This window comes from Dermacentor variabilis, chromosome 9 (assembly GCF_050947875.1).
Source record: "Dermacentor variabilis isolate Ectoservices chromosome 9, ASM5094787v1, whole genome shotgun sequence".
NCBI classification, from domain to species: domain Eukaryota; kingdom Metazoa; phylum Arthropoda; class Arachnida; order Ixodida; family Ixodidae; genus Dermacentor; species Dermacentor variabilis.
This window is the reverse complement of record NC_134576.1, coordinates 81,887,032-81,910,477: the sequence shown is the minus strand read 5'-3', so window position 1 is coordinate 81,910,477 and position 23,446 is coordinate 81,887,032. Positions and strand designations below refer to the sequence as shown.

The 23,446-nt window shown below is 43.4% G+C and overlaps 1 protein-coding gene across 1 annotated transcript in view; it reads right to left on the bottom strand.

Annotated features, from left to right (window-relative positions):
- Positions 1 to 23,446, bottom strand: part of LOC142557014 (uncharacterized) — a 171,485-nt gene that overhangs the window by 12,655 nt on the left and 135,384 nt on the right. Inside the window, exons 4-8 of the mRNA XM_075668550.1 lie at positions 15,144 to 15,259; positions 13,639 to 13,748; positions 9,014 to 9,092; positions 7,988 to 8,141; positions 5,333 to 5,459 (exon numbers count right to left, since the gene is read on the bottom strand). Coding sequence (XP_075524665.1) covers positions 5,333 to 5,459; positions 7,988 to 8,141; positions 9,014 to 9,092; positions 13,639 to 13,748; positions 15,144 to 15,259 — 586 coding nt within the window. The remainder of the gene's footprint in view (positions 1 to 5,332; positions 5,460 to 7,987; positions 8,142 to 9,013; positions 9,093 to 13,638; positions 13,749 to 15,143; positions 15,260 to 23,446) is intronic.

Here is a 23,446-nt window from a genome sequence, read left to right as displayed (position 1 = left end):
TGAGTGTGCAACAGACTGCAGGTGGTGTCCGCATGGCATGGAGGTTTCTACAGCTGCCTGAAGGGAATGGATGTGCTGTCGGTGTGTCCTGAAACCATTGAGATAATGTGAACTTCGCTGGCTGCCCCATGCTCGGGCCTCCCGAAGTGCCGTACACTCTCGGAGCCATCCACCATGGTTTGCTCAACACACGTGACCTTTCTCAACTTTCCAACTACAGCTTTCTCGCTCATACCTCGCTGCCAGCTCCATAGACCTTTACTATACGTAGGAATACGCACGATTACAACGTGCTCCTGCAGTGCTCTATGATGGCTCCCGCTTACACTACTGGTGTTGAAGGTGGGACCACTCTCCAGACCCCCAAACGGGTGAGCCTGCATACTCTTTCTTCCAGCGCATCCATTTGCACCCCCTGGAGAAATAATATACTGACCACCACAAGGCTTGTGGCTCGTCGACATTCTGCCCGGCTCCTTGCTAGGGCTGACTTACCAGTTAAACAACTCAGAACTAGGGTCCATCCTCATTCATATTCTACCTGAAGGAAACATCACACTTCTCACCTGCACACCCCTTCTGTAATCTCAAAGTTTCAAGCAGCTGAACGTCTCACAATCCCAAACTTTCAACAAGCTGCCCGTGTCTACCAAGCCCCTCCGCCCAACACCCGCTGAGGAGTCAAACATCATATTACACCGAAAACTTCCTTGACTGAACTCATGGCAAACATCTGGGATACGAACTCGGGTGTCCTGACTTTTCGCAGGATGGGCTCCATGCACACCACCCTTATCATGTTTGCTGGATACTACATTCTACACTGGGTGAACTATCGAGGCATGACTGCGCTGTGGCTCGTACAAGCCTCAAGCAGTGTTCGGCACCGTCTGCTCCGCTTTCAGTCACTGTGTGGACATTTGCTTTAATATTGGAGTTCTAAAATGCCTCGCATGTGGACTCGCACTCAACTCCCCAGAACAACCTTAAACATGCTGCCCAGGCTACCCCCACTGCGGCGGGTACCACCAAGCTGGGGGTCTTCACTGTGAAGTCCAACCGGCCACAGACCGAGCCTTCCGTGAAGCAGAGTACGCATGTCGTCTACATCTCTCTGCCCCCACCAAAAATTCCGGCAATGTAGAATTGCCATCAGTTCAGCAACAATCCATGCCCCTGCCCACCTACACGGGCAGTGTCCAATTCCAAATCCTCTGCCTTGACAGTGACACCCTGCAGAACCCAAAGTTAACAGCCACACCAGGAGCAGCAGTCTGGCTCGAAGCTGTTCCAAGACCTCCCGACATTCACCCGGTGGGCTAACGAGTCGGGTTAGCTCTACCTGCTGCAACGGATCTCTCCCTAAACCCCCATAAAGCAAAATGCAGCTATCGTGTTGCTCTCATTCATACCAACTGTCTTTGCATGGCAGAAATCAACTCTCTTCCTCATCCCTGACCTCTATTTCAACTTTCCTCCACCGTGGACATTACTCCAGCTGTCAACACAGACATCTCCTAACCTTTCACCGAGAACCCATACTCCCACAAACATCCTCCGCTGCTCCTAGTCGACAGACCTTGTTGCCCACCTCTTTCTCTGACATTCACTTGCTGCAGCCCAACCAACTGGACTACGCCTCTACGGAGGTCTGCATTAACCCTTTCCGTGCCTTGGATGAGCTAGGTTTGCCCACGTGTGTCTGATAAAAACAGCCAAAGAGGATCTCAGCACGACAGCAGTATATTGCATTTTCTAGCAATGCCATGGACGAGCCTAGTTTTATCCCAGGACTTAGTCGTGCTTTTGGTAGATGGAAGCGCACAATCCATGGGACAGCGCAAGCAGAACCAAATTTATTCTTTCCGAGGAGGTAAAACATTTTGGCCAGTGGGGTCTTTAAAAGTAATTTGGCCATTTTTGGTCAGTATTCGAGATAAAAGCTTGGAAGGGAAGGGGTTACAGCCATGAAGCAATGCCTTGCATCCTGCCTTCTTATCACCAATCCTGCAGCTTTCACGGGAGTCTTAGACCAACACAACTCTTTGGAACAGTGCCGTGAAAGCACGCTATCTAGGGCCAAAGCTGCATTGGCGACTGTCCTCCGCATCTCCACGACTCTTCGTAATATTGTCCGCAAAGCACTGAACGTTTCTCTTGCACACTGCTTCTGTGACATGGATCATTCTTGTCACACCCGTAGCCCCCGCCGCTAGGGTAGTTGCTGCTTTACCACATGTAATGACCGATCAGACAACTTCTAGATTCGTAGTCTCCACTATGACGTTTGATTTAATTGTGTGGCAGTAGAACTCGAGGGACTCTCGCATGCAAGAGGCAGCTCCTCCTGCAGTACGTTGCCACACACACCTCGCCACTGATATCATTTTTATCCAAGAACCCACTCAACTTTCTTTCACCAGGTGCGCTCTTTCACATGATTTATAATAATGACCGATCAAAATTTTTCAGACAACCTTCGTGACAGTATTCAAAAAGCTATTATGCACATCTCCGCTTCAGATCATGTATACTTTCTCGGTGATTTTAACTTTCCGCAAATAGACTGGCTTTCCTTGTCTTCATCATGCCGCCACTCAACCGATTTTCTCAAACTTACTTTAGATTTAAATTTGTTCCAGGTTGTAAGCGAGCCCACTCGAGAATCAAATATACTTGATATTGTATTAACCAGTAACCCCGAAACCGTAGAAGCAGTATCCTACCTAGATGGCTTCAGTGATCATAAATTGCTTCAGATAACACTTCACGTCCTACTAGCCCATACAGGATCAATCACAAAAAAAAATTCGTGACTTCAGCAGGGCTAACTACGTTGATATGAATTCTGATCTGGAACACTTTTTTAATTAGACACTTTTACCTAACTTTACTGATCGCACAACCGAAGAAAACTGGGCACTGTATAGGAACCAAATGTCAGCTATGATTGATCTCTACGTTCCATTAAGAACGATTACTAACGACAGAGCAAATCCTTGCTTCAATCGATCGCTATGTACACTACGAAACACAAAAAAGCGCTTGTACCCCGCCACAATACATAGGTGTAATCCTTCGGCGTTCAAAAAATACAAGGAATTCCTTAAAACATATACTAAAGCAAAATGCAATGCTAAAAAAAGTATTACTGCAACGACCTATCCTCTCTCCTTCAACACAATCCTAAAAAGTTCTGGTGAACTGTGTCCCCTGACCACGACTCTGATCATAAGTCGTTGCACGATGCTAACCAAGCACCAGTATCGGACAGCGAATGCCCACTCATAATTAACAATTTCTTCTCTTCGGTGTTTACACGGGAAAATCATTCCAACATACCATTTGTACCTGGATATGACTGGCACTTTATGGAACCCATTACCGTTACTGCTGATAGCATTTCACGCCTCATTGCTAACCTAAAGGTATCTACATCAGCCAGTACAGATAATATAAATTATAAAATATTACAAAATACCTCGTCAATTTCTAGTCAAATATTATCCTATTTATTCAACCAATCCTTAGCGTCAGAAAAGCTACCAGCTGACTGGAAGGTTTTGAAAATCGTCCCTGTGTTCAAAAGCGGTAACAGCCATTCACCCGATAACTATCGTCCAATCGCGCTCACATGCATTTGTTGCAAGCTGCCGGAACATATTATCGCGTCTTATGTTTTCAGTCACCTAGAATCAAACAACTTTTTCTTCTCTAATCAACACGGATTGAGAAAATATTTTTCTTGCGACACGCAATTATTGGAATTCACCACCGACTTACACTTCAGCATGGATGCCAATAAACAAACTGATTGCATGTTCCTTGATTTTTCTAAAGCCTTTGATCGCATTGCTCATGGTCGACTAATATCCAAATAATCAGCCCTTAGACTAGACTCACTTACATTAACTTGGATCCGGAATTTCCTTTTTCTCCGTCAACAGTTCACAGTGGTTAATAACCTTCCCTCTCCCCGTTGCCATTTATCTTCCGATGTTCCTCAGGAAAGTGTTCTAGGGCCCCTTTTATTTTTGATCTATATTAATGACCTACCACTTAACACAACATCATGTATGCACTCATTTGCAGATGATTGTATCATATATCGTACAATTACAGATGTCGAAGACCACATCACTCTGCAAAATGACCTTAACATTATTTCCCATTGGTGTAAAATCTGGCTTATGTCCCTTAACCTATTCAAATGCAGGCTCATAACCTTCAGTCGCAAACACAATATTTCTAACTTTACATATGTCTTAGATACTATACCTGTATCCCAAGTTCCATCATATAAGTACCTAGGCGTGCATCTAACACATGATCTTTCCTGGGCCTTGCACATCGCCACCATTTGCGCCAAGGCTTCCAGGACCTTGGATTACTTACGTCGTAATTTATGAAACTGCCGGACCAATGTCCGTAAACTTTCCTACCTAACATACGTCCGTCCTCAGCTCGAGTTCGCATCGTCAATCTGGTCTCCTCATCAAAAATATCTTATTTCCATGATAGAAGCGATACAAAACCGTGCTGCTCATTTCACCTCTCAAAGATACAGCCGTTATCTCGGCACAACTCAAATAAAAACTGATAATACTCTCGAATCCTTAGACACCCGTCGTTCTGTCACAATCGTTTATTTGCTACACAAGTATATAAACTGCGCTTATCTTTCACCTCTACCCCTATAATCCCACATGCGCATGTCCAATCGATTAAACAACCATCGCTCTTTCAGATGCATCTACAGCCACACGCAAGCATTCAACTCATCGACACTGCCCCGAGCAATAACATTACGGAATGATCTTCCCAGCGAAATCGTTTCAGTAACCAATCACGCATCGTTCTGTAACCAAGTGTATCAACTTTATACATCTTAAATACTGTAACTATGTTTCATTGTGATTACGTGGGGGTGTATTGTTGCCATTTTGTTCTTTTTTTTTTAGCGTACCAGTTGTAGTCATGCACTTATTTGCCTGCCCATTGAACATGCTGTATCGACCCCTTGTGTATCTTACGTTTTTGCATTATTGCGCCTTTGCAAACCATAACCTTTTTGTAACTGTAGTGTACTTGTGTCATGTTAACCTTCTTTTTTATTTGTACTATGTAATCACATTCTATTGTTTAATGCTGCGTTGCTTCTGTTAAAGTTGTGTTTGATTCAATCGCCCCCCTTACTCCGTGTTCCTGATGGAACCTGTAAGGAAACCTGAATAAATAAATAAATTAATAATAATAATCATAATAATAATAATAATAATAATAGTAGTAGATGTATTCTGTTTGTGCACAACCATATGTTTGCAATACTCACATGAGCTTTCCCCAGGCTCCACCACAAAGACGGATGTTGATGCCATCAACTGCACAGCAGACTCGCTGTCTTTAATTTGAGGAAGCGACTTGATGCCTCCGCCGTCTGGAGATGCCCCGCAGCTGGACTGCAGTGCGTGAGGAAATGGGGTTGTGTCATTCGCTGTCAACTCAAAGCTGTACAGAAATGCAACTGTCTTTAATCCTTTACTCACTGGCGTAGGGTAAAAAAAAGAAAGTAAAAGACACTGATTCCTTCTGTTTGCCCAATGATAATGATAATAGCAACTGAAATGTCATCCTCTGTTCTGTGAATATTTATTTAATGAGTGAGTGAGTGAAAACTTTTATTGAGTCGTTCAAGAGTTTCGCAGTTAAAAAACTTCATGGGACATTTCCGTTCTTCTGTGGCACAGATCATTCTTCCTGTGCCATTGTGTTTGCCGTCATTGTAAGCAAGGGACCCGTATAAGCCCTGAAACACCAAGTTTTTCTCTTTTTATTATATTACGTTCTTGGTGAGCGTTTGTTTTAGTTCACCATTCTTTTTGTCACTATAGAGCAGTTTGCCTGTTCACACTGTCTTTAGAGAACAAAGTATGTGATGTTATATTTAAGTACATAGTTTAATATCTTGGCTGTTAAAACAAGTTTTATGGTTTTTATTAATATTTAGTATTTGGTGGCTTCGAGTGCAGTATTTCTTGGCTATTAAGGTTGGCAGGTCTGTATACTGTGTGTGACATGATAAAGCACACAATGATACACAGAAGTGCTTTATTGTCACGTGATGTATTGATATATATTACTGCAAACAACAGTCAAAAGCTAGAGAACAGGCTGAACATCTCTATGTGCAAGAATTTTGAATGATCCTCATCAGACAGAGGGAAAAATATGTGCAGTGGTGTTGGGAATGGAACCAGTGCTTACGGGTCTTCAAGCCAAGGGCTCTAAACAGGGCTCTATGTCAGCACTTTGCTGCAATACAATGTTAAGAGTGGGCCGAACATGCACATCCCTGGGCTGCTTAAAACGATAGCCTTGGGGACCTGCGTTCTACATCTAGGATCGTGACCCATGTTGGACATTTGCCCTGGAATTAATGATTGGGTTAGTCAGTATTTCATTCCTTGGAAAATAGAGTGCTCTGGCGGCACATAATCATTGAAAAGAATACGACACATAAGCTATCATATGTGACATTTTCCTTGTTGCTGGGTTATCGTCACAGTTTTATTTTCTCCAATAAGGATACTTACTCCTATCGTCTTAAAAATAAAAAGGGAAATTTCATTTGCTTTGCTCTGTTATGTGTAGTTGATGATTTTCAATTTGCATTCCCATAGATTTTCATCTACCATAGATGTTCAGGCTAGCTGCATAGAAACTTGCATAATGCGCCTTCTAATGTACGAAAACTAGCATATCTTACTTATGTTCACCCACAACTAGAATAAGCTTCATCCACATAATCACCATATCCAGATTATCTAATCCGTATGTTGGAAGCTGTTAAGAATAGGGCAGCCAGATTCATTTCTGGCAACTATGAGTATCATTCAAGCATTACCCGAATAAAACAAGACCTTGCATTTCAGTCATTAGAAGATCACCGTGTCATTTCTCTTTTATGTCTGTCTCACAGGTACATTTATAGTAATTACTTTCACTGTTTGCCGCTTCATGCTCTTGTGCGCACATGTCGTCGCATCCACAATGCACTTAGTTTCATGCGCACTCATAGTCAAGCGCAGGCATTTGACTCATCACCACTACTAAGAGCTATTCTGCATTAAAACAGTCTTCCAGATCACATTGCATCCATCTCCAATCGTGAAACATTCTGTGATAACCTGAATTCGTTGCATATTAATATTGTATAACAATGATGCACTTTCCTATTTTTGTCATGTAATTACTGTTGCCCCCCTTACTCAATGCCCTTCAATTGGCCTGTAAGGTAATGTGAATAAATAAATAAATAAATAATATTGGATGAGATTTGCAGCTGTTTCTTATGGATTCATGTTAGCATCCCTAAGATTGTTTTGCACTTGCAGATTCCTCCATCAAAACACCTTAATATGTGGCAAAAAGGCAATTTCTCATTAAGGAACAGTTGAAACGTTGCACCATGTCTGTGTTCTTTTTCTTTTGTATCCAACGTCTGGTTCCTGCTAGAACTGGAAGCAGCACATTCAACCCTATTTCATGGTTAATGCAGTTTGCCATAAACTCCCTGCCTTTCCCGTCTTCTATTTCTCTCTCTCTCTTTGTCATAAATTACCTTCAAATCTATACACTCTTAGGCAAAGTTACACCCTTTGGAGTGCTCCTTCTGCCACACAACAATAATCTCAATAACAGCCAACCAATAACCAATAACAGCCCTTCTGCCAACAACAATAATTAACGCTGTGAGCCCGGTACTTTCCAGTAACGAACGGCATGCGCGTTGTCAGCATGATAGCCTTCCCGACAGGAAAGTAGCGGGCGCGGCATTTTCAAGAAAGGAAACGCATCAAGGCAGATGACAGTTATCATTGTGTGGCAAAGGGGACACTCCAAAGGGTGTAAGTTTGCCTAAGAATGTAGCTGCAGCCATCACTGTGTTTCTCTGTTCCACCAGGAGTACAGAAAGTATGATCCTCACCACTGGACACCGAGATGACTGGCAGAGAACGATGTCACATTGAATGTTGATTTTGTTGCTTCCTGGGAACCTGAATGTGGATGACACGGTTGCGTCTGCTGTGTCCGATGTCTCGTTGTACTTAAACGCTGACAGGAATGTGGTCTTTGGGCACCTGAAAGAACGATGTGTGTGCTTTTTATTTGACATGGTTGCAGCATGTTACTTATGCTGCTAAAAAATAGTAATTTCTTGAATGTACAGTCCACTGCTAAAGAGAAGAACTAACCAGTGTCTAAGCCAAAATAACTCGAACATTTTCTTTGCCCCATCTGAGAGGGGTGACTGATGTGATCAATTATATGTAGTTATATGTGTAAAAAAATTAGTCTTGGGCCTATGCGGTGTATCTCAGCAAAAATTGAAGGCAGTATACTAACTGCGTGCCTCCTTTAGCAGTGGATCATACTTTCCACATTGAAGTACCGCCTCAGAATCGGAAGCACTAGTGAAAGCAGTGATGTCTGAAAACATGTTGCATACATCTCGAGACACTTCTCGTGCAACCTGCAACACAAAATTTACTGGCATGCACCAAGTGGGTTACACAAAATGAGCTGCAAGACAGACGTCTGCATGTTTGGTGCAATTTAAGTGTGTCGTTGTGTAGAAGGTTTTCTTTAATTGTTCTTCGCAGTGATTTGAATTAAGGAAATTTATGAGGTTGCTTGCGGTTTTCCGAGCCCACTGCACGTTGGTAGTGCTCCATCACCTCAACTAACTTTTATAGTTTACTGCGTTGAATTGACATTTCTGGACAACACAAAACCCGCAGGGAGATTCAAGGTTATTAGTATGTTCAGCTGTTTTGTGTTCTCATTGACACTTGTTAAAAACATATTTTCAGCAGACAAAAGTAATTGACGCGCGAAGGGATTATAAGGAAACAGTACAATTCTATTTTGGGAAGTAGGTTTGGGGAGGCACTATGTTCATTTTTAATATGTGCTTACACATGCTAGTTTGATCAATTTTGAAAATACGAACCCATTGGCATCTATGAGCTCCTCTTCACTGGTATTGGATGCAAAACTGAAGCAAGATCTGACCACAATGCCACCAGTTTCTGAAAGAAATGAGAAAATAGAAATGTAGACATGACAATTAAATTCTGTTAGTACCTAAAATTGTATAGGAAGGTATTGAAGCAATGTAACAGCTCCCCTCCATAATGCCTTCGGCTCAGGGTTTTACTAAAATATAAATAAATTAGTAAATACACAAATAACATAAAGTGCTTCACATTTGAGCTTAAGCGTGCAGCAGATTCTTCAAGGCAAGTCCTGTCAAGCTAATCAGTTCGAGGACTTCTGTATAGTCTCCCATAACTACTGTGGGACTGTTCTGGGCGCACGCCCTAGTGAGAGCTCATGCTCTCACTATCTCCTTATGCTTCTGCCATAATTTCCCTCTGTGCTCTTCCGCATGATGCTTCTGGACAAATAAACAGAATTAGGGTGGTAAAAAATATTTGTCCTCAGGTTAAAGGGGCACTGCAACGCTTTTTGAACCCTATAAGATGTTCCCACTCAGTAGACAATGCTGCAGCTGCCATGCATGTGCAAATGTGTGTGTGCAAATTACTATTGTAATGCATGCAGCTGGGAGCTTGTGCTCTCACATAATAGATCACTTGCTCTTTCCTGTGGTTTTCGACATCTCTGCTTTTTTCCTTGCCCTATGCAGTGTCTCCCGGCCACGGCGGCCGCATTTCGATGGTGGCGAAATGTGAAAACACCCGTGTGCTTAGATTTAGGTGCACGTTAAAGAACCCCAGGTGGTCAAAATTTCCGGAGTCCTCCACTACGGCGTGCCTCATAATCAGAAAGTGGTTTTGGCACGTAAAACCCCAAATATTATTATTATGCAGTGTCAGCAATGACATCACATTAAGCCTAATGGCCCACAAATGGTGGTGGTGGTGATGGCGTAGCAGCAGACGGGGTCAGCCTGGCATGCTTAGCTGGCGATTGTTCCATCTGAGCATCTCGTACATATTTAGCAAGGGTGCGTCACCAGACTTAGCTCAACTCTGTGTCTTTAAGGAAAGCAAGCAACAGTCGTAGCACTCTCTTCATGATTAGTGCGGGCGCATCAGGGAACACGACATCATCATAGTCTGCAAGACATTTCTTTTGCAGGCTGTGAAGCAATGCCTTTCTATCCTCATCAAACTGCGGGCTTAGCCGGATAGCGTTACACATCACCTATCTCACCACATAAACCACAAAGCAGGGAAGCACATTGTCCAGTCATAATCGACCAAGCGTGGGTTTAAGCGGTAAACGAGAAGAAAGGGGGTTAACCGAGGGGCCCGATTTTTTATTAGTCATATCATAAGAAGCCAACAAACACTGACACCAAGGACAACATAGGGGAAGTTACTTGTGCTTAATAAATGAAATAAATTAACGATAAATTAACGGAAATTAAAGTGCATGAAAAAACAACTTGCCGCAGGTGGAAACCGAACCCACAACCTTCGCATTTCGCGTGCAATGCTCTACCAATTGAGCTACCGTGGCGCCGTTTCCCCATCCACTTGCTTTTGTATTTATGTGTCCCAGTAGAACTCTGGGAGCGTTAGCCAGCGTCACCACTCGCAGACGTTGGCAGCGAACGTGGAACGTCCTTTTTTGCCGCAGGCATCACGAGAACGTGATCTTTTTGGGTGAAGGCAACTGGTCAATAAACCCACACATGCTACCTGAAGGCATCGATGTTGCCAGATTCGAGACCCTCTTTATGTAATAAACGAGAAGAAAGGGGGTTAAACGAGAGGCCCGATTTTTTATTAGCCATATCATAAGAAGCCAACAAACACTGACACCAAGGACAACATAGGGGAAGTTACTTGTGCTTAATAAATGAAATAAAGAAACGATAAATTAATGGAAATTAAAGTGGATGAAAAAACAACTTGCCGCAGGTGGGAACCGAACCCACAACCTTCGCATTTCGCGAGACTGAAGCCGCATGGTGAACACCCATCGCCAAATGGCGGTGCTTTTCTATGTACTGCCCCCAAGCACACAATTTGGCTCTTTGATTTTGATATAAACAGCAATTGGCAGAAAATACAGCTTGTTATCAGTGTAGCATTGAGTTTCAGCATGGGCATGGGATAGTTCCCCCACTGTACAACTGCCAACCAACGAAATGCGTTGAGCCTTTGCTCAACACTTTCAACCGCACATCGCCAGAATAGCTTGTTGTCAATGGTGACGCCTAGGAAACGAATGCTAGTTGCACGGGGAATTGGGTGGCCTTTAATATTGAGCATCAATCACATTGACCTCTGTCTCACTCCTAGAAAAAAAATATGAAGGCTGGCTTTCCTGCTATGAGGAGAGGCCAAGCACTGAAAAGCTGCGTTTAATGATGGGGATTGTGCACTGGGCTATACGTGCCAAACATTTGTGTTGGTTCCCTAAGATCGAAGTGCAAATGCCATCAGTGTATATGGACATCCTACTGACATCCTATCTCTTTTTAGTATTTCAGGAAAGCTGGTTATAGCAATGTGAAAAAGCAAGGCCAATGGGACACTTCCTTGAGATATGCCAAGGGAAATGCGTCACTTTTCACTCATTGTATTTCATCGCTTAACCAGGACACAGCAACCTCTGAGAAGTTTGTGTGTGAACCGAAATCATTTCCCGAGATGTCCATGACATGGAGTCTGTTGATGATGCCTATCTGAAGCACACTGTCATATGCTTTGGCAAAGACCATGAAGATGGCAAGTGTTGAAAGGCCATCGACTCAGTAGTGCTTCATGTGGCTCAGCAAATTCAAGACAGAGTCCTGAGCGTTCAGCCATTGATGAAATTCAGTCAAACATGACGAGAGTTACCTTCCTTGCTCCATATGCCAAGTTAACCTTGTACATGCTAGTCTTTCCATGAACTTCGATACACATGATGTTAATGATACTGGCTGACATGGGGCCAGGTTCACAGGATTCTTTCTGAGCTTGAGGACTGGCACCACCCCTGCGATCTTCCACATTTCTGGAATCTGTCTCGTGCTCTATACGTGACTGAATATATACAGAATGCATGTCTTCTCTCGTAGGGCAGATTTGTCAGCATCTGATTGGTGATGAAGTCAGGATCCACAGCACCATGTTTCCTCAGGTTGCTGAACACCAGTTCCAACTTGCGAAAAGTGAGTAGGGCATTCATCGTAGGGGTTACTGAGGCAGCATGGGGTCCACTACTACTGACCTGCCGGATGTGTACAGGCACCAGCCATTGTCTGCAAGCATGCATCCACATGCTTCCAGATTTTCTATGGGATAAGAAATCGGTGGTTGTTAGTGTATCTGTTGCCACTCCCTGGTTGCTCTCAGGCCCCTTTGTCAGATGTCAATTTTAAGAATTGCCATAAGTGTACCTTGGAAAGGAGAACAAAAGGAGCAATAGGCTGGGCACTGCTATTGACACTGCCCCAGTTGAGAGGAAGTCAGCGAGTTTGATGGGGAAAAGAAAATTAAACGTTGGGTAAATTTCAGACATCTCTTCAGCAGTATATATTCATTGAAGGGCACCATGCTCATTCCTACGTTTCTTTTTTAGATGGAAATAAAAGGAGTTAGTCACCCTATAATGGCAATGTCTACTCTTTTTCACATAACAGTAACAATAACAAAAAAGTAATTTTGTAAGATAAGAAGGAAACTCACTGGTGCAAAGAGTCTAGGGCAGAGTTCGCTTGAAACAGTAAATGAAGGTAGCATGCAGTTCTAGACGCACGAACGTACAGAGACAAAAGGCAAGGGTAAGTTGCACCACACACACACTAAACCGAGTCCCAACAGATTCACTAAACTGAGTCCCAACACAAGAGTTCCAAGCTTGTACACGAGGCTACGATGCAGTCTGAGAAAAGGCGCACAAACGAGGAAGGTAGAAATCACGCATGCGCATAAATATGACAATCATAAGCAAGCTTCATCACAGAAGACGCACAAGAACTAGTGTAACAAGTGTTGCTCAGGTTTCCAGAAAAAGCTGTTTCAGGGATCCTTTAATGCTGTAGCCTTTTATTTTATCCATCACACTCTCTGTAACCTGCACTACCAGTGTGATGAACGAATCTTTAAGGGCCCTTCACATATAAATATGGGGAGGGGGGCACTGTATTAATTTATTGTGTCGTTGCCTCTCTTCAAGTGCCTTCCTTTTTTGCCTGACTTTAAAACGGCTTTAAAATGCAACAAGCAACTTTTCTTTGAACCCATTCCATTAAATCCCTCTTTTGGCCCTCGTCAGAGCACATTTTATTGGATTTTACTCAGCTAGGTTGACTGGCTGCTTTTATTTTCGCATCAGGCTGTTGCCCTCAAGATCGGAGACACATTCAGTAGAACTGTATTTGTGACAAGCCAAGCATTCTAGAATGCTTGGTTTGATACAAATGCAACTCTACTGAATGCCTTTGCAATCACAGAATGATTGCAATGTTCAGTAGCTGCACTGTGCTCGCAGTACTGTTGTTAAAGGATGCAATACCTGGGCACCAGTTCATTGCAGCAATTACACCTAAATTTACCCTCAAGCCAGGCTGACATGGCACATAGACTTAATAGTTTAAGTGCGTATACTCACCACCAGGGCCATGAGCACTTGCCCGGAGTGTGTAGTGGTGCCCCATCACCAGCTCGTGCACTCTCTTCTGTTCATCCAGGAACCCGAGGGAAACCCTGTAGAGCTCATTCCTGTAGGATTGCAAGGGTTCTCATTGTATGCGGGTATTGCTACAGTTGGGTAGTCATAAGCAGTAGTGCATTTATGGGAGTAATACATGTAGCACAGGGGCACAAAGGTAACATAAGCTGCTGAATGTCTAATATTTGAATGCCATACTCGCATTGCTACGTGCACATCGGTAATAGCATTAAAAAGTTGTGTCGCCTGTGGCAGCCTGTTGTATTCTCATTACTCATTCGGCCATTGAATGCATACTCTCAATGTTAGCCAGTTGTGCCTGTGCACAAAACATGCATTTCTGAAATAAACAAATGCTTGCACGCAAATTGTGTTTTGAGTGGCATTTATTGCTTTCTTTACTTGCTAAATATTTTTCTTTTTTGATTTGCAATGTGGTTCAGAAGATAGTGTAGATCTGATTACCTGCTGTAGTACCTCAGTGGCTATGGCAATCTCCTGCTAAAAGAGCAAGGCGCCGAGCTCAACTCCTGGCCATGGCCATTATCTGATCTTGGCGTAATGCAGAAATGCTTGTGTATTTTGATTTAGAAGTATGCTTAAGAACCTCAGGTGGACCAAATTAATTCAGCGTCTTATACCATAAACTGTCTCATAGCTCAGTGCTGCTTTTGCACAGTTAAGCCCAATCAACCTATTAATCAGTCAATTAGTTCGCACAGAACAGAAAAATACCTTGCAATCTCCTGTAACCTGAGTCTGTTGGTTGAGTTCAGTGTCAAAGATGAAAGCAATGGAGAGTCATTGGAGTATTGTGTGATATTGTTCCAGATGACACAATGTTCGAGTGATCAAAGTGAATTCGGAGTCTTCCAGCGAAGTGTCCCTCATAGTCAATGTGTAGTTTCACTGCACAAAATGCATTCGACTCTGAGCATGTAAAAGCTTAACTTGGCCATGTTTTCCTATATGCAAGGAATATTTCTATCGGCTATAAATTAACGTGTCTTTGATGAGCGCCAGCTATGGGCAATAGCCACATAATACCATGATTAGATGTTGCAATATGGCAGACTGAACTCGACAGTCCTGAGCAGGTTTCTCTGAAACTTTCTGTGAAAATTATTTTTTGTTGTCAATGCGCACATGGGGGTTGCAGAAGCTTTTGTAACATGGAAGATCAAGAGCTTTTGGAACAGGAAAATAATTAATAATGCCATGGTTAGGTGCCTCTGCCAACATGGAGCAGTTTTAGACTCAGTGTTGATGTGTTGCTCGAGTACGGATTTTTCTTGCAGCCTGTAGTGTCCCAATTTGTAGCTGTTGAATTGCTGATACTTTTGCGATAATGTTTAAATGATTCGAGTGGAAGTACTCCAAACACACAAAGCAATCACTGAAGCCTGAAATGCAAGATATGTTGGGACTCTCTCAGAGTGTCGTACCTGGCATTTCGGAAGTTGTTCTTGCCGCAGGTGATGACGTAAGATTTGTCATCCGAGAGTTCCAGGGCCTTGTGCACACGGATGGAGATGGCAACTGAACGCTCCTCTGTGCCTTGCTGCAATAAAATTTAAGGACTATGTTAATCCTGCTGGGGCTAGTTGAAACTTGGACGTGCTAGTAAGTCATTGTTCCAGTGAAAATTTGCAGTTGTGTTCTACTGGGCAGACAACATGAGATATGGCAGTGCGATTGAAATGAAAATAATTTATAACTGTCAAGGATTTGTTGCTTAATGACGTGGATCAAACCAAAATAAATGAGATGATTGTTGATGAATGCAGTCATTCATTCCACATATCATCAATATATGTAGCGTTGTAAAGAAAGAAGGGTATGTATGTAGGGTGTGCACATAGACAGTATACATACAAATTATAGCAGGTATAAATGTAAAAAGATTTAAAACTACGATATAATGCGCCACTTATGTCAACAACTTGAACATTATGCAATAGAATGCTAGTACAAAATACACATTAAACTTGTAAAGTTGAGATTGGGTTTTTGCAGACATGGTAAAACTAGACATGCAATATAAAAAGCGGCACATGGAAAATTCCAAATTAATATTGACACTTCAAAGAGCCCACTACACTGCTGTTCATAAAACATTTTTGGGAACGTTTTGCCAGCTTACTGCATGTGCAAGGAGTGCATTAATAAAAAAAAATTCTGTGTGTGGTGGGAATTAAGCAAGTCCAACTTTGTGTTGGTGGTCGATTAAGCAGCAGAGCTAAGAGACCATCATGATCTCGTGGTGCATAAAATGATTTTTGTGTACAGGTTGGTTGGTTGATCACAAAAGTGCAGAATACACTGTGGACTGCTGTATGCCTTCTCAACCTACTGTCTGCTGTCTGTCCACAATAAATCCATAAACCAGCAGTGCTCAAGGTATTGCCGACCACTCCTGTCGCATTGTAAATGTGACCACATACTGACACTTCGCTAAATAAAAGTCATTTAAGCAATGTCTAATTAGGTTTTGCAGCTCAATAGTCATCATTGCTGTGTAAGTTCAATCAGCTACAGAGAGAACATGTAAAGCAGATAATGTTCTTGCACAGTAATATGCGTTAACATGACTTTTTGAGGCTGCCCACGTGCGTGCGATTTCAATTTATGAATTGACAGGATTTGGTACCACTTCGATTGTAGATCTTTACAGGCTTGTGCCCATAAATGGTGTCCGGCTCCTTTCTTCACTTCATATGAAGAAGCTTAAGGACAGCTTCGTTTCCAACCATGTGACGTTACCCTTGTCGTCATTATTATTATTCGTGAATAATAATAATTTGTTAAACGATAACTCGAGAAAATTTTGGAAGGTCATCAACCCTATCGAATTATCTGCTATCACTCTGACCATTGAATTGGGAGAAACCGTCGGGGACCTCGAATGCGCTAACGCCTTTAACATTGTTTTTAGCACAGTTTTCATCAAAGAACCTAGCACATCTTTGCCTACAACACCGGCTAGAACTCTGTCTACTATGCCTGCTATCACAATAACTCATGATGGAATTTTATCTTTGTTAGATAACATTAAGCTTTCTTCATCAACAGGCGTCGATGAAATTAATTCCAAGCTGTTAAAGAACACCAGACATACCATTACTGCATATCTGTGTATTTTCTTTTCTCATTCACTCTCTGTAGGTTACATGTCAAATGATTGGAAAGTGGGGAAGGTTGTTCCTGTCTACAAAGCTGGTAAAAAAGATTCACCACTTAATTACCGCCCCATATCATTAACAAGTGTCCCGTGCAAAATCATGGAGGATGTCATTCATTCTCATATCATGCCATTTCTCGATAAAGATAACTTTTTTCATCCATCTCAGCATGACTTTCGAAAGGGCTCCTCATGCGAGACCCAACTGGCCATTTTTATTCATGGCTTGCATGTTAACCTCGACACCAACATACAGACTGATGCCATTTTCTTAGATTATGCAAAAGCGTTCGATAAAGTGCTTATTTACGATTGCTATTAAAACTAAATCAGTTAAGCCTGGACCACAACATTCTGATTCGGATCAAGGAATTCTTGTCTAAGCGACCTGAACACGTCCTTGTTAATAATCATCCCTCTGACCCTGTTTCTATAACATCTGGTGTATCACAAGGTTCTGTTCTCGCTCCTCTCTTATTTGTAATATATAGTAACGACTTGCCTAAACACTAATCTTGCCAAATCCGAATGTTCGCTGTTGAATGCGTAATTTACCAATCAGTTTCTAACCATTGCAATGCAGCGAAACTTCAGCGTGATCTAGACCGTGTCCAGGAATAGCGCGACTGGTGGCTAATGACTTAACCCGACTAAATGTAAACTTCCTTCCATTACCCGCCAAAAGCGCCCAGCTACATTCCCGTACACAATTGCTAACGAACCTATACAAGCAGTAACATCTTTCAAATACTTCAGCGTTACTTTGTCCAATGATGTGTCATGGCATGCATATACTACATCATATCATCGGCAAATAGAACTCTCGGTTTTCTGAAACACCTTCATAATGGGCCCCAACACATTAAATTATTAGCGTATAAGTCACTTATCTGTTCAAAACTAGAGTATGCGTTAGCCATATGGCCCCCGCATCAAGTATGTCTCGTAGATGACCTTGAAGCGGTACAAAATTGTGCCGCCAGATTCGCTCACTCATCTTATTCTCACGAAGTCAGTGTTACTGCCCTCACAGTGGAATCTAGGTTGCAAGCTTTATCCCTCCGCCGACGCATAGCAACACTTTGTCTATTCCATAAGCTTTACTATTCATCACTTAACAGTGCTCCTTACATCACATCGCCCGCATACATATCTCCTCGCACTGGTCACCAACTGCAAGTTTCCCGTACACGTGTGAGAACTCAATTTTTCAGCATCATCTTTTTCCTCGTGCAGCCAAAGACTGGAACGGCCTTCCTCGCAATATTATCACTTTCACCTGTCCATCATCTTTTTCTGCCAATGTGACTGAGTACCTGTTGACGCAAATTTCAATGTTTTATTTATTCTTTACGTACACCCACCCCTTGTGTGATACCCCCTAGTGGGGTCTTTAAGGTAAATAAATGAAATTAAATATTCGCTGTTAGATTCTATAGTCGATAAGCTTGTTTTTTTCGAAAGTTCATATTCGATAAGATTTTTTAAAAAATCTCGTATTTAACACCTCATACGTATACGTGTATACGCCGTGACGTCGAGCGGCGGGATGAGCTGCCACGGGGGCAAGCGGCTAGCTAGCTAGCACGGGGATCACGCGGCAAAGCGCCGAATGCGCGGAAGCCCCGGGAGTCACGATTCTCCCTTCACCGTGACACTGAAAGCGGCGGCCATGATGCCCCCCTCCCCACCTCTGCCCCTATACCACCACGGCCTGTGCCAAGGACGCGAGCACGGACGGTGCCCGTTTCGGATATCGGGACACACACACACATATATATTCGTGGCTTCGTGAGCGTGTGCCGGCGTCCAACACGTCTTGGGCGCTCGACGGCAGGTGTTTTGCCGATATGTGTGAGTGGTCCCGCAATATGATATCTGGTCCCTCGCACGCGGCCAAGACGCCCGCCATGCGTGAACCGAGACACGGGGCATCTGCGCGCCAAGAAGTGTTCGCAAGAAGATCCATAGCGAAGTGACGCATACTTAACATTTTTGTGGGGGGGGGGAGGGGGGCTTTCATGAAACGTCCTGGGCCTCGAAAACCTCGGGAAGCAACGCTGACAATTATTTCTAGGAGCTTCGTAGATAATTTACTATAACAGCTTTTCTGCGACCCAGGACGCGCATTCGCGAAAAATCTCTTGCGCTAGAAAGTATCCGTGATCAGAAATGCCAGCCATTCCTGATGCTGGGGCTCTAGCGAAAATCGCCGGCCAATGGCAAAGCACTTACGAACGAAAAGCTTTGAATTCGACCAAACTTTCGGTGTCGTTTTCTGTGGATGCGTCATGACGCATACACCATCTAGGATGAAACCGAAAATAGCAAATCATTTAGGAAGGTCTCAGGGCTTGCCAGATTTCTTTTCTAGGGTTTCGGGGTCTAAATCCTTCATTCAAAGGCAAAAAAAAAAAAAAGTCAGTGCTATGTCGGTAAACTTCCCTTCTTTAAAGGGTAGTTTCGGACCGAAATTTCAGACCGCGTCAGTTGCCCAGTGTCAGATAGTACAGATGTGGAACAGCCTTCCGCGGAATACTTTACGCTTGAAACACGAGTGTACGCGTCACGAAAAGCTCGCAAAAATAAGCGTTTGCTATATCGAAACTAAAAAAGATGGAGCTTCGCCTTTAAAAGTGCAACGCAATAGCATTCAAAGATCCCTGACTGCTTCTCACGCTTCCCGGCAACTGGAGCGTTTTTAACCGTGTTTGTTGGTAATGTTTACCGGGAAACGCTGGCCGCGAACGCTATGCGCAAAGGCGAGCTTTCTGGTAGAAACGCGGCCTCTCCGATGCGGTTTACGATGAATGGATGGATGTTTATGAGCGTTCCCTTTGGAACGGGGCGATGAGTTGCGCCACCAAGCTCTTGCTATTATACTGCTTAACCTGCTACCTAGGTTAAAAAAGAAAAAAAAAGAAACTATGAACTCCCACAACCAAATTTTCTGATCCCCTATTGCGAACTGTGCTTTTGTACGTTTCCGTTTGTTTTTTTTTTTTTGTCGCTTCCCTACTTTTCTTTCACCGATCCTCCAATTGCCTCTTACTAACCCCTTTTGCGGACATGCTTACTTTTCCACTGCTCTCGCTGAACCCAAGGGCTTCAAGGAGGCCAGTGGTGCCTAAATCGACCGCTGAGCAGACGTCTTCACATTCTAATAAAACATGCTCCATCGTTTCCCTAGCTTTACCGCAGCAATCACATGCTTCTTCTTCCTCCTTAGATCTCGTTTTATAGGTGCGTGTTCTAAGGCATCCAGATCTCGCTTCGAAAAGTAATGAGCTTCCCTTTGAGTTATTGTTTCTTTCCTGATTTCGTTTTTTTCTCTTAAGTGGTTACTCATGGCAGGTTTCTTTTCCATTGCCGCCACCCATGAGATTATTTCAAGCTCCTTGACTTTCCACTTGACGTTCTTTGTTGCTGTGTTGCCCAGCGTACAGGCCACATACTTGCTGGTAAGCTTCCTGGTTCTTTTCCTCCACTGTGAATCAATGGTAGGGTGCCTCGATGGCGGCGGAGGAGAGCGCGCGGATCGAGGCGCCCTAATTAATGGTAGTGTTCCTGTACATGCTCCCGCAGGGAGCATATACAGGAACACTAATCAATGGCGGAGGCGAGCGCCACCTGGAGGTATTTGAAGGAACCGGGCGCGCCGCTCCGTAGCCCCCAAGATCCCCAGGTGCAAGCGCGCGCAAATGGCGGACGCCGTGGCCGGTCTATGAACGATGAAACGCTGGAAAAGGAGTTTCTTTTAAATTTTCGCGTTACAAAATTACGTTTTCTCGTACAGTCAATTTACAATCCCACGCTATCATGTCTGTATTGTGTGTAAGTCTTACTTTACGATTTTTCTACGTATTTTAGCTTGATAAATTCAAATATTTCAGTAGCTTCCTTGCGCCACATGAAGGGCCTGGGTATGGCTGATTCGAAAATCTTTCTGCCAAAACGACGTCCGAAGCCTGACGCGGGACGCCAAATTTTCTGTGACTCGGGACCCTTAACGAAAAACTGGATGCATGGCGCCCGCGGCTCGCTGAAAATCTGGAGGCCGCGATGTGGTATACGCGTCATATCAGCGACGCATATCTGTATCGTCTGCTAAAATATTAAGTGAAGAGAAAGGCATTTACTACAGCTCTGTAGCTTCTCCTGGATTGCATCATATGTAATTAAATTAGACAAAGTGAAGTTTCGTTGATGTCAGTCTTTACCGACTATACTGACGTGACGTTTTCGATTCGTCATTTTATTGCGTGCAATGAAGTTCCAAGCACTGACTCTAAGCACTTGAGAAATATTGGCCAGCGTCAAAACGCTCTAAATGATGTAATGTAACATACTTTCGTCCACGAGCCATTCACTTTCGGTTTCGGTAATAAGGAGGTGGATGCGTCATGATGACGTCGTGATACACTGGCGCGCCACGTTACCGCAGTCGATGCGGCTGCCTCACGCGAGCGCCGCACTTTTGTTTATTTGTGAGCGACGTCGTCATGCCTGACTTCATTGACATGACGACGGGACCGAATCGAATACTAATGGAGTAGTTTTCGAATAACGTCACTTCTTTAAGTGCAGTGTGCGATTTCTGAAAAAAAAATTACTTCAAGCATTCATAAATTCGAATCAGCAGAAGAAGACGAGAATGCTATGCATGAAAATAAGCTCCCATAAATGTCCTGTCGTCTTTTTTTTTTTCTTTCGCTTTTACCCCCTTACCGCAGCCGGTCTATGCACTGGATAGTCTCCTCGCTGCCTTTATCTCTTTTTATCCTCCTATATACGGCAGTGAATGTGGAAAATTCGCGGTGCTATTGTTTCAGTGGACGCAGAAATAAGCTCATATGTAGCAGTGCCTAGTGCATCCAAGGTGCTATTTTGCCACCGTTTCTAAAGTGAACGTCTTAATAAAATGCAAACTTTACGAGCGAAGCAATAGTACCGAAGTGCCGCCGAGGGCATAAAGCAACCGAGAGCTCCGCGATAAAAATGCGATAGATAAACCAAGCCCCTCACTATATATAGGTGCAGTAGGTGTGCTATTTTTGGGCATAGTCAAATTCCGTCATATTGGCGGATTCCGTAATTGCGGCATTTTTGAGCCATTCAGACAGGTCGTAGCAGCCCTTTGGGTCAATCAGAGCTGGGTCAATTTTGACAAAGTTTACAATGCCCAGAAGATAATCCAAGATTGGTGGCGGGCGTCGGTGTCCCGTGAGAAACATTGCTCCGAGATCAATACCATGCTTGCAGAGTAATGTAAAAGCTCGGGATATGCGTTACATACGGGTAGTCCCAAGGGTAGAGGCAAGAGAAGAAGTCTTGGCTGTTTTAGATTTATCTTTTCAGATTGCTTAGTCATCGGTGCTGATTATTAGCAAAACAATTCCACAGATATTCGGTGTTTCGAATATCACCGATTCGGTTCAAGCCCCGAATCGAATAGCAGTATATTCGATTGGCTATTCGGAATTCTTGAATATTCGCACATCTCTATTCAATATTCAACAACTAGTCTCGGTTTCGTTCCGCAGGTGTAGTATTATGTTTTGTGATGTCGTGACACAGAAGGGGAGTCACGTGGAAGCGGGACGTCGGGATGTTTTGCTTACACATGACTTCACGACAAATACGTCAATGCGTTATGTGCCATGACATCACGACAAATACGCCTCCTGAGAAACGAAACCAAGACTTGTTCGCGGAAACGCTATTATGCCGACGACTCCTGATCATTTGACTTTTTCACTTAATTCGAACGCACGCGAAAGTCCTAGCGAGAAAACATGCATACATTTCCCTGGAAGGAACATTCGTTTAGTTCGAACTCGAAACCATACCGTTTCGGTTAATTCGACCCATACCTACCCCCACTCCATCGTGCGCACAGTGCTTACTGGAAGCTTGGAAAACGCAAGACAGTCAGCAGGCGGTGCTACTGCTTCCTTAGGCGTGTGACTGTTTCATTTAAATTTATTTTTATCATATAGTGACCGACGTTCAGTCCGCCCGTGAAGCCATCTGTTGCCACTTGTTTCGTGACCGTTACCACTTTTTTCGTTTGTGTGACTCAGAAGCAGCGTTTAAACTTTTCGGCGTTCGTCGCTTTATGCTGGCTGAGTCGCCCACTTTGAGGCCAAGAAAAAAGAAAACGTCTCAGCTAGACAACTTCAAGCAATAAAAAAAAAGATGGAGATTTGAATTCGTCAATTCATCCGCTGTTTCTTAATTTGACCTTTCGGATAATACGACCTAATCATGTGGTCCCACAACGATCGAATTAACGGGAGTCAGTATAGTAAGTTGTTTAGGGGATCTGAGGCTTGACAGTGTTTTTTTTTTCAATGTTTCGGGACTGAGGACCTTCATTTGAAGCAGAAAATTAAAATTGAAATGCAGAAAATGTCATATCAGTAATTTCTTTAAGAATGTATTGTCTCTGAGGTGATCCCAAGCACGTATCAGCGCCCACTATCCAGGCATGTTCAATTGACATCTCGCAGACTTCGGATGTCCATTTAATTTTGATTTCAGAACATGCGTCTCGCAAAGATTTAT